Source organism: Gymnoscopelus microlampas (genome assembly GCF_963454915.1).
Source record: "Gymnoscopelus microlampas genome assembly, chromosome: 22".
Taxonomy (NCBI): Eukaryota; Metazoa; Chordata; class Actinopteri; order Myctophiformes; family Myctophidae; genus Gymnoscopelus; species Gymnoscopelus microlampas.
In genome coordinates, this window is record NC_139959.1 from 30,307,732 (window position 1) to 30,319,906 (window position 12,175).

Consider the following 12,175-nt stretch of genomic DNA (forward strand, 5'->3'; position numbering starts at 1 on the left):
GTCCGAGCACGGCATAAGCAGCTGCAGCTGATTAAACTACTACTTTAAAAAAAAGCTTAAAATGAGAAAAATACAAAAAAGTTGTTATAATTAGTAAAAATACTGTAGTAATTATAAAGTAGTAAATACATGAGTAAAAATACTCAAAAGTAATACATTGAGTAAAAATACTCAAGCAAATAAAATAGTGAAAATACTTAAAGTACATAAAATTGAAAAAAAAAGAGTTCATACCATTATAAAAAATACTTCAAAGTAACTAAATAAACCTAAATTAAACACATACTGTATGGAACACTACAGCAGTGTTACAGCAGTTTCTAACTTTTCAAATGGCCATAACTCGTTGACCATTGATTTAATCAGCGCAAATAGAGTAGTACGGCCTCAATACCAGCACCCACACATCAAAAAGAATAGTACCATCTGAATATCATGCACCCACACATCAAATAGAGTAGTACCGCCTGAATGCCAGCACACACTCATCAAACATCACACACTGACAACAAACTATCATTACACCTGGGTAAAACTGAATCCATCCTCTTTGGGTCTAGTATAACCTTAGCAAGGCTGAGAGCTTCACAATCAAAGCAGGTGATGATGTTATCACAAGAAAGGAGAAAATTACCTACCTGGGTTCCATCTTGGAGGCAAACCTCTCCAGTGACAAAATGGCCAAAAGAGTGATCAAAAAGGTCAACCAAAGAACACGCTTTTTGTATAGGATTGCCTCTCTAGTCAGTAAGAATACCTTGATGATTCTTGCAGGGGCCCTCATACAAGGTCATTTCAATCATGCATGCTCCTCATGGTATCACAACACCACCAAGGCCTTAAAAACAAGGCTCCAAACATCCCAAAACAAACTAGTAAGGCTACTTCTTGGCCTCAAACACAAAACCCATCTACGCCCTGTTCATTTTGCTAGGATTGGCTGGCTTATGGTTGAGGACAGAGTACAGCAACTTAATGGACCTGGTCTACAAGATACGGCACAACATTGGGATCCCCCTGTATTTGTCAAAATACTTCCAAACGTAAATGAAGTCCACAATCATAACACCAGAGGCAGCTCCACGGATATGTTAAACACAGATTTGGCTCAACAAAGGGAATGAACTCGTTCTCATGCTATTCAACAACAATGTGGAATGCCATACCAAAAGGAGTAAGTGTAAAACCCTATCACTTTCAAAACTGCCCTAAAGAAACACCTTCAGGAGGCTGCAATTCCAAAATGGCCCATGTGGTGCAGTACGTTAGTCCGACAGCGCATTCCTCCGACAGCGCAGTGCTCCGACATTAAACAGTAAACCCGAACCAAACCCGCACCCTAACCCTAACCGCACGCGGATGCCACATAGTCGGAGAAAAGGTCTGTCGGATTAACGCATGCCTTCCCCCGCCAAACCCCCCCCCCCCCCCCCACACCAAACTTTTCCTTTTTTTCCTCTTGTATATATATTTTTTCTTCATACCAGTAACCTGTAAGCTGATTGCATGACATTCTGTATAGTAGTGTGTATATCTGTCTGTCTCTTATATGTCATCATGATTTGTGTGCATGGGGATCTCATTTTAAACAAGCTTAGTGCTTTATGAGCCTTCCAGTTTAGTAGACCTTGTATTGTGAATTTGTACTTCCATGTACTGTTGTTCTCATGTCTTACTAAATAAAGTACATCAATCAAACAAACAGAGTAGGCACCGCTTACTCACACTGGGTGTGATTTATTTCCTACAATTTGGACTTTGGATGCACTTAGAAAAGTCACCTTTGTCCGTGGTGAATGTGGGTGAATGTGAGAAATCAGTCTTTTTGCAGACTCATTTCTCACATTCACTGTGACATATACATTAGGTGAGTGCAGAGTAGACATGATAGTTCTTGCTGTATGTTGATGATGACAGCAGGCGTGTCGTATGCAGACTAAAGGGCGCTCTTTGCAGTGTTGCAACAAAGTCATCAACATTGACTGTACACATTTTACACTGGTTACTCAGCGAGGGTCTCAGAAAAATGTGTCGATAAATGGTGAACAGTCCCATGACTGGTTGATGATGAGACCTGAACGATTGTCTTGTTTTATTTTGAAGAAATGATGACTGTAATCTTCTGAGTCAGAGTTATCCATAGTTCACACATCAGGCAGACACACTAGCTTCCTTCCTCATCCTCTCCTCCGCAGCTGCCTCCAGATTAGTTCAACTCCAACTATGGAGCTAGCCTTCCTCACCAGCTTGTTCAGTGTGTTAGCACCCCCCCCCCCCCCACACATGTAAGTACATAAAATTAATAAATCATATTAGGCTATATATAGTAATATTATATATCAAATCCAGTCCTTGAAAGTGTTTGCATTTGATGAAACAAAGGTTAACACTAGTTTTTAAGATTCAATTTAACTTTTTCAGGGCCTCAATTATCGCTTCACACTTCCGGTTTCTAAGTAGTGGAGAATCCCCGGGAAACCCACGGCCAGGACCAGTGTCACAGTGGAAACAATTACCTCACACTTTAGAATCTAAAATAAAACTCTGATGAAAGTGTTTCCTGTTGGCCAATATATGCAGGACACATGGCAAGAAACTTCCCCACTATTCAGTCATACATTCACTCTAATTTGGAGGTTGGACTTCTGCTTTTCAAGGCCTTAAATGTTAGGGACTCATCAAACTTGTCAGATCACTGGGCTGGACGGAGGATAAAAAAGAGGAGAGAAGAAGATTGAATTCACCTATTTATTTATTAATTTAATTGATACATTAAAAAAAAAAAACATTCCTTTCACTCTAAGCCGTATCAACAAGTAAAAATGGTGTCCTGTGGAATCCTGCTGAAGTCTTCTGTGATGTGTGTAATACTGGTGACCCTGGTTGACAGGGGCTCAGCTGGTGAGTACTGTACTAGTATACTTACTGTAGGTGTATTTGTTTGTACTATACGGTTTATAGAATAGGCTACATAATACTGTACACCAAAGCAGAGTTATGATTGTTTAGAATTTTGTATGCGTTTTCAATTTGTATTGTTTTGTTTTCAATTTCAGTTTAGTTTTTATTTGTTTTTAAAACAGGTTGGTCAGTTAAAAGGTCAGTTAAAGTTAGCGTTAGACTTTTATTCGAAGAGCTCAGAAAAATTATGGAAATAACGGATCTACAAGCTCACAGTGAGCTTAGAAAAAAATCGGATACTGACAAAGACTAAAACTATGGACATTTTCTCTATGATTTGAGTTTGTTTTAGTTTGTTTTAGTTAGTTTTGTAAACACACAATACAGTTTCAGTCCGTTTGTTCGTTAAGCCTTCTTTTTAAATGTATTTCAGTCAACTGAAATGCCTTTTTTAAATGATTTTGTCAACTATATACCCTGCGTCCAGTACAGTGTAGAGCTGTTGTGATAGCACTACAGCGGTGGTAACCCAACACAGATCTAACTGTTCCCTGGTGTTTAGACAGATTGAATCACAAGAACCATGAACAAAACCTGATCCATTTGTTGTCTCCTTACAGTTGAGAAGCTGTCAGCCTGCTGTACTAAAGTAAGCAGACAGGAGATAACAGAGCCTATCATAGGATACCTGGTCCAGAGGAGGAACCTTCCATGTGTCACTGCTCTCATGTGAGTTCTGTCTGTCTGTCTGTCTGTCTGTCTGTCTGTCTGTCTGTCTGTCTGTCTGTCTGTCTGTCTAGCTTTCTATATATCTGTCTAAACTGTTTTGTTCTTGCAGTTTTCAGACAGAGAAAGGCATGTTCTGCAGTCAGTTCACCGCTCCCTGGGTGCGACGCAAGATCACAGAGTTTGAGTAAGACGATCAATCGCTAATTTGTCCATTCTTTAATTCATGAATTCATTCACCAAATAACCTTATCCTTAAAGGTTAAACTTCATTGTTTCTGTGTTGTTTTCATCACAGGGCCGCACGCAGGAATGCCAAGTCCTCCTCCCCTCTCTCCACCACCGTCTCCTACTCCACTCCCTCTCTCCTCTCCCTCATCACCTCTTCCTCCTCTCCTACCCCCTCCTCTCCTACCCCCTCCTCTCCTATGCCCTCATCTCCTACCCCCTCCTCTCCTACCCCCTCCTCTCCTATGCCCTCCTCTCCTACCTCCTCCTCTCCTACCCCCTCCTCTCCTAACCCCTCCTCTCCTACCTCCTCCTCTCCTAACCCCTCCTCTCCTAACCCCTCCTCTCCTAACCCCTCCTCTCCTACCTCCTCCTCTCCTACCTCCTCCTCTCCTACTCCCTCCTCTCCTAACCCCTCCTCTCCTATGCCCTCCTCTCCTACCTCCTCCTCTCCTACCCCCTCCTCTCCTAACCCCTCCTCTCCCAACCCCTCCTCTCCTATGCCCTCCTCTCCTACCTCCTCCCCTCCTTCCCATTCGTCTCCTTACTCCCCCTCATCCCAGTGATGTCTACTGAGGAGGATAAAGCTCACCTCAGCTCAGCAGGCCGGTGGACCAATAACACGCCATCTTTTCCACATCCAGCCAATGACCTTGCACTGGTGGTCAAAATGCAGGTCCAGGGACCCTCAGGGGTCCCAAACAAAACACCTAAAACTTTCTTTTATGACTTGTCTATTAAAACATAACGGATCGACAAGCCCAAAATGTTGACACATCTTGACAAGTCTTCTCTTATGGGGGTCTATGGCACAAAATATTTTCAAAGGGACCGGGGGTCTGCGGCAAAATACATATAAATGTGGGGGTCCTTGGCATGAAAATGTTTGAGAACCACTGTGAGGAGAGTGAACTTGTCAAAAGTTTTTTTCACGTTGAATGCTTTTAGCTCCAGAGCCTTGTTTCTGACTTGATTTATGGGGTTTGAAATTATTACAGCACTTGTCACCAATTTAAGAATGTATTTATTACATGAATATATTTATTGACTGATGTAATTTATGATGTTCATTTTTATTTATGTTTTTATTGTCTTTCAGAAAATAAGCTTGTTATTTATGAAACCTAATTAAGATAACTATTGTGGGGCTATGTATTCCCTGAATACCTTGTGTTATTTGTCCATTTGACTTTGTGTTTTATTTATTTAACAATTGTATGGTTGCAACACCAATGTCAATGCACAATAAAAGGGCATCCAGGATATAACAAAAAGTCTCAGCATGCATTTCCATTGTGGTCCTGTAATTACATGTCGCAGATGTGTGTGTACGTGAGTGTGAGTGTGTTACATTCTTGAGCATAGCACAAAACATCAATATAAAAACAAAAAATATGTCAAAATACTGAAAATATTTACATTAACACACGTTATGACCTTAATGCAGTCTAGAGGATGGAAAAGGAGTAGGTAAACATATCTAAAGTATCACAAGCAAAGATAACAAAAAAGGGTACATTTATTACCAACATCAAACTTAAGGTTACAGCAAACTGAATCGGCAACAAAATGCGGAAAGCATAGGTCTTTGGGGAGGCCAAAGCTAAAACAACAAACTCCACTCTACCTGAAAAGGAAAGGAAACAAACTACCCTAACTGAACATGAACACTTCCCTTGTCTTTACATTTTACACAAAACAGTTTAGGCTACAGTCTTGTTTACAAAAAAAAACACTCTAACCGGCACACAGGCTAAGGTTTTAGCATGTGGTGTGAGGAATGGCTAGAGTGCTGTGGCACTGTTCTTCTCAGGCTTTTATAGTTGATTGAGGATGAGGCCCAGGTGTGTCCTCAGTCTTCTCGCCACTCCTTCAATCTCCACTGCCCCTCTACCCTCCAATCACCATGGAGCACTGAAAACACTGTAAAACACATACTGCGGCACCCCCAGGGGTCCTTGGTGAGGTTCCAGGGGGTCCCCAACAAAATGTGTTAATATTTAATCAGTTTAACCACTTTAACCCTAATACTATTTGAAAATAGCCGATCGAAGCCCATAACGCACCACCACACATTGTGAGCTTGCGAGCTTAGCATAACTTTGGGGTCACAGGGGATGACAATTGTTACTCTCTACTAGCATTCACATTCAACCTTTATGCATGCTCTACATTTGACCAAGTGTATTTGTCTGTCCGTCCGTCCGAGCACGGCATAAACAGCTGCAGCTGATTGTAACGCAAAGACGCAAACAATTACACTAATTAAACACAAACAAGAGACAGTGAAACATGCAACATGCGCCACTTAAAGACATGCACACACAGACACACACAGACACACACACACACACACACACACACACACACACACACACACACACACACACACACACACACACACACACACACACACACACACACACACACACAGAGGCTGGCTCAGTGGTGTGCACACGCACGCACGCACACACGCACTAAAAAGACCGATCTACAATTTGAGTAAAAGCACTTAACAGTAAATGATACATTGAGTAAAATACTTAAAAGTACTTGAAATGAAAACTACTTTAAAAAAAAGCTTAAAATCAGTAAATATACCCACAAGTTGTTAAAATGAGTAAAAATACTCCCAAATTGTTAAAATTAGTAAAAATACTCGAAAGTAAATAAATTGAATTGAAAATACTTCAGAGTAACTAAATAAAACTAAATTGCACACATACTGTATGGGACACTACAGCAGTGTTACAGCAGTTTCTAACTTTTCAAATGGCCATAACTCGTCGACTATTGCTTTAATCAGCGCAAATAGAGCAGTACGGCACCAGCACCCACACATCAAATAGAATAGGACCATCTGAATACCATGCACCCACACATCAAATAGAGTAGTACCGCCTGAATGCCAGCACACACTCATCAAACATCACACACCGACAACTATCATTACACCTGGGTAAAACTGAATCCATCCTCTTTGGGTCTAGTACTAACCTTAGCAAGGCTGAGAGCTTCACAATCAAAGCGGGTGATGATGTTATCACAAGAAAGGAGGAAATTACCTACCTGGGTTCCATCTTGGAGGCAAACCTCTCCGGTGACAAAATGGCAGAAAGAGTGATCAAAAAGGTCAACCAAAGAACACGCTTTTTGTATAGGATTGCCTCTCTAGTCAGTAAGAATACCTTGATACTTGCAGGGGCCCTCATACAAGGTCATTTCGATTATGCATGCTCCTCATGGTATCACAGCACCACCAAGGCCTTAAAAACAAGGCTCCAAACATCCCAAAACAAACTAGTAATGCTACTTCTTGGCCTCAAACACAAAAGCCATCTAACACCTGCTAATTTTTGCTAGGATTGGATGGCTTAGGGTTGAGGACAGAGTACAGCAACTTACAATGGGCCTGGTCTACAAGATACGCCATTGGGATCTGATAGATTGCTTTATCATTTTACAAACACCTTAGGCTCAGATCACACATTCAAATAAACACACGCGGACAACTTTGAGATCTCAGTATTTGACTTGCCGGACAAGGAGGTGTGCTGACAGAAGTCTAATCACAACTGGCCTGCCCACCGACTCACACAAGCTTTATTACAACACAAGACATTAGGGTCGGCCCACAAAGTACTCAAAGTATCACATAGACAGGGCGGTACTTAGAAAGTACCCAAAGTAATAAGTACAAAAAGTAATCCATATCAGAGTATGCTCTCCCTGTCAGGTTAAGTACCAACAGGGGACTTGGAGAGTGGAGAACAGAGAGGAGATAGCAGACCCGCGGAATGAAAACACCGTAACTCACAGAGCCCATGTAGCCATAACAAACCACACAGTATTGCAAGTTTACCACCTCGCTATTCCTCACTCCAAGTCCTACAGTACCTACACACACATTAACAAAATGAATACACATTAACCCAATTACTTTATGTCAGCATACTAAACTTAAAAATCGGTTCCTACATTCCCTCCTTTTATTCATTTTTAATCTTCACATTCTTCTTGCTTTCACCTTTTCAGGATCTTTATTAATGAAATCAACAAAAACTTCTTGCCTCCTCGCACAGTGGCCTTGGCTCTAAATCATTTATTCTGCGTCATCTTTGTCATGCAGGGCTCGAAGTGATATTATATCGTCATCCTTGAAATCCCTATCACTCAAAGCAACCGCAGCATATGTTTGAATAAACGCACCAGCAACCATACGTTGCACTACGGTTTTGAGGCAGGGAACAGCACAGACACATACTGTAGAACGCAGAACAGCAGCATAGCACAAAGAAGCATAGTAGCCTACCGAGTTCACACAGAGCTTGAATCCACCCTCCCATTAGCGGTCAACGAGGGTCCATCTATTTTGAAGGGTCATTAAACGTAGCTGGCTTATCTCACGGTTCTGGGCAGCATTAGGATATGGCTTCGCAGAGATAATGTACGTGGGGTCTAAGATTCAAACTAACGAGCACACCCCTGCCCAATCTGCAGGTAGCTTTAAGTGTGCCTTCATTCCGCACAGCCAGAATACATTATCTAACGGGTATGTTCCATTCTTAGCGATCATAGACGCATCACTCACACATTCACATCGGTTAGCTGTAATATTGCCTTTCTTGTCCATTTCTACCCATGGGAACGTTTTACCATTGAGATTGTATTCTTCACAGCCAGCATACTTTACAGTGGTGTTCATTGATCTGACCCATATAGACAGAACTGGAGCATAACATGTGGGAAACACCACATTTGGATTCAGATGGACATACGGACGTATAAGTGTACTTGTCATTTGTATTCGAACTCACTGTAGGTTTCACACGGCAGATAGCTTCTATCACGCATATTGATTACAGTATCATTTAGCCAAGGCACACTGGTGAGAAGCAACTCGAGACATTGATATTCACGAACAGTCAGTGGAACAGCATGGAAAGTAGGGTGTGTAGCAGACGGGGGCATGTGTGTACAGACATAACAATCATCATTATCATTAGCTTTGGCGATTCCGTGAGCATGGTGTACCAGGCATTAAGGTGTAGTCGATGAGAAACCTTTTTGTCAGCATTCCTCCTTGTCCTGCGAGTCAATTTAATAATAGAAATACATGATACAGTCATAGAAAAAATATACATGGAAAATATAAAAATAAAAAACCACAACCGAAGTCCACTGGTGCTTCAATGTTCTTTCTAAGTGCAACAAGGATTTGTGAGTGGGGGTAAGAAATCTTCTTCCAACCTTAGATCTGACCCAGCTCTAAACGCTAGGCCCCATCTTTCCGCTGGTGCTACCTCATCGCTTAATGTTCGACAGTGTCCGCACCAGGTTGTGTGACTTTTGTGGATTCACGTAGCACGTTCCTTGATCTTTATGGCAGTTGGCGTGGCAACCAGGACCTTGTAGGGACCATCGCACCTCGGAGTATTCCTTGATGGCTTTTAGCAGGACGAGGTCACCAGGCTCCAATCCTGATTGTACCTGCGGAGAGAGAGGAATTCTGACAGATTATTGGCACTTTGACAAGAGACCAATCAGCCAGCTTTTCCCTCATCTACATCTTGTACTTCCTGAATTACGTTCGCTTACGTCCTTCGGACCTCCCCACTCCTTGATTGGGAGTCTAAACTCTTTACCATTAACAATTTCAAAAGGATTTGGGCCATGTAATTTCTTCAACCTCAATTTTACAGTGTCATTCAACTTCTCACTAAACAACAATTGTCATGCAAAACTGTTTAGTATAATTTTTTATTTTGAAAATTGTAAGTGTTAATTTGTTGGTGTGGAAATGCTGCTTAATAGGTGTACCTTGGTGTACCTTCCCTCCTGTTTAGCCATGACCAGACATGGTCATGTCTAATTATACTTCAATTAATTAAGAACAGCGCCATCACGGAGCCACTATAATGATTAACAAATTATCTTACTTCAAATATAAGTCTTAAACCTACTTCAAACACTTTCAATTCAATAATAACTATTCACTTATACAATGCTTGTAAACTTCAGATATAGGGGATAAGACAAGGTTTTTCATTAATGATCACATAATGAGAAATAATAGAATGTCAATTGATTATGGTCTATAATGATAGATACGATTGCGGATAATGTCAAAAACCTATGTATAGGACAAAAGATCACTATCACCCTCATATCAATTATTTTCAACTTGTGAGTGGCGGCCGTAGCCCTCAACCGGGTATATCATTAATATGGTCAGTATCAATTGACAATTCATCTACAAAAACCTCAGGTCTTCTGTTCTAAGGAACTGGTGTGGTGCTTATCACGTAAAAACTAAGTGAGAAATGGGGCCTGAGACACTGGAGGCAGTCATAACAAATGAAAGATAAGTCTCATGGGAACAAATGTTTAACTTCCTTGATAGTTAACACTTGCATAGGGGCATTGTTTCTCTTTCCTTCTCATGCTTTCACTTGTCCCAGTTACTTAGTTACTTAAGTAAATATACCAGCCACAACTTGAGTAGAAATACTCTCCAGGCAAAGTGACGGGCCCATGTGCACCGTATCTATATGGAATGCACTACTTAGCCATTGGGGCTCGTAAATTTAGGTACCCCCACTCTAAGTGCTTTAACACATTCCTCACGTGTAGAGGATGCAGCATAAGTGATGACCTGAGACGAAACTAGGGGAGTGATTATTATTTACTTCAAATAATACTTAAGGTTACATCTTTATCAGACAATTACTATAATGATAACATCACACTTGTGCAATTTTTAACTTCTTCATCATTAAGTATTTCTGAAAATCAACAACTGATCTGCAGCTTGTAGATCTGCCATTTTTGGAAAAATTGCCATTGCTTCTTTTAAATACTATTATGGTGGTGTAAATCAACACTACAAACGTCATGGCTTTATTATATTCACTTATTTAGCAGCTAGTTAAGACACACATGTCACTTACAAAAATAGAACTATCTTGGCCTGTCATTTACTCTATTTTAGACCTATGATAATCAAAAACAAAAATTGATTGAATATAGTTTTAATAAAACTGCTCCCTTATCTTCCCAAAGCTTGTGAGCTACTCCAGGCATAATGGAGTGACCAATGACCCTGCAGTGTCATTCGCCGCATCCATGATCCAGAAAGCCGCACACAAACTTTGGGCTATACAGTAACATGTGATACTCAACTGAGGTGCAGTTTAACCTGTCTTAATATTCACTTAAGTCACTCAAACCTCCCCTTACTGTAACAATGTACTTAATAACCATTAAGTGACGGCCTGTGCTTCTTTGATCAAGGCGGTTAGAGCAAAAACCTAAGGGCCTTAAATTAGTGCAATGTTCTTGCCACAGAACAGAAATCATAAAAACATCTTTAACATCATGTGTCCAGGGGGGTGTACTTGTACATCAAACCTCGCTCACACTAAGGAAACAGGAGATAGGCTCCTCCCCTATGGGCCTCATACTGTTGCTGGGCAAGGCTTACTTAACTAGGTAGACACTTTGTATCTTGTTTAAAATGTAACAAAAACAAGGGGCAATTTAACAGTAGCATTACTATGGTAAAAACTAGTCCCCGCTTCTCTCTCACGTTACACAGCCGGGCCTTCACTACCACCGGCACACACACACCCGCACGCACACATAGCACGCACACACACGTGCACACACAGCATGCACACACATACGTGCACACACACACACACACACAGTGTCACACACACACACACACACAGTGTCACACACACACACACACCGCTTAAGTCTTTCGGACCTCCCCACTCCTGTGCCTCCTGCACCGGGACGCAGTCCTAGGCTAGACCCCTTTCCACTTGAGGTCTACACCCAGGTCACCCTGGATAGAGAATTCAAGTCTCCTGCTTCCCGGCGTCTTCTTTTCAAAGCCCACCGATCACAGGAGCATCACTCGCTTAGTAACTGTTGCACAAGCGGCGGTCGCTTTGAGCTTGTGATGGCCTGACTGTACATTGAGCCGAGCACGACGGCCAAGCATACCTTCCAAAGGCATCGCATGGTCTTAATGTCACCTGTGACCCGACCGGCCGGTGACCCAGTCGATAGCGACCCCTTACCTGTCGGCGTGGTTGGCGCCCCAGGCAGGAAACCGACGGTCTTGTCCTGGCCCCGCTTGGCTACGGGAACCAGAATTTTAACCGTTTTCACCAGCCTTGCCTTTTCACAGAGGCCGTCCCGCAAGACTGCACACTCTGCTAGGTGTGGACTGTCGTCCACCTACCACGCAGTGCCTGACACATCACAACATTTACAAAAACCCACAGGTGACACTTCAACGCTGTGACTT

The 12,175-nt window shown here is 41.9% G+C and overlaps 1 protein-coding gene across 1 annotated transcript; it reads left to right on the forward strand.

Moving 5' to 3' along the window:
- Positions 1-2,734: 2,734 nt before the first annotated feature.
- LOC311039037 (uncharacterized protein) lies at positions 2,735-4,421 on the forward strand (the record flags this gene model as incomplete). Its single annotated transcript, XM_084048679.1, has 4 exons — positions 2,735-2,901; positions 3,522-3,630; positions 3,740-3,814; positions 3,926-4,421. The coding sequence occupies exons 1-4, from the start codon at positions 2,823-2,825 to the stop codon at positions 4,419-4,421; spliced, it is 759 nt and encodes a 252-aa protein (XP_083904805.1). The 5' UTR covers positions 2,735-2,822.
- Between the last annotated feature and the right edge of the window lie 7,754 nt (positions 4,422-12,175).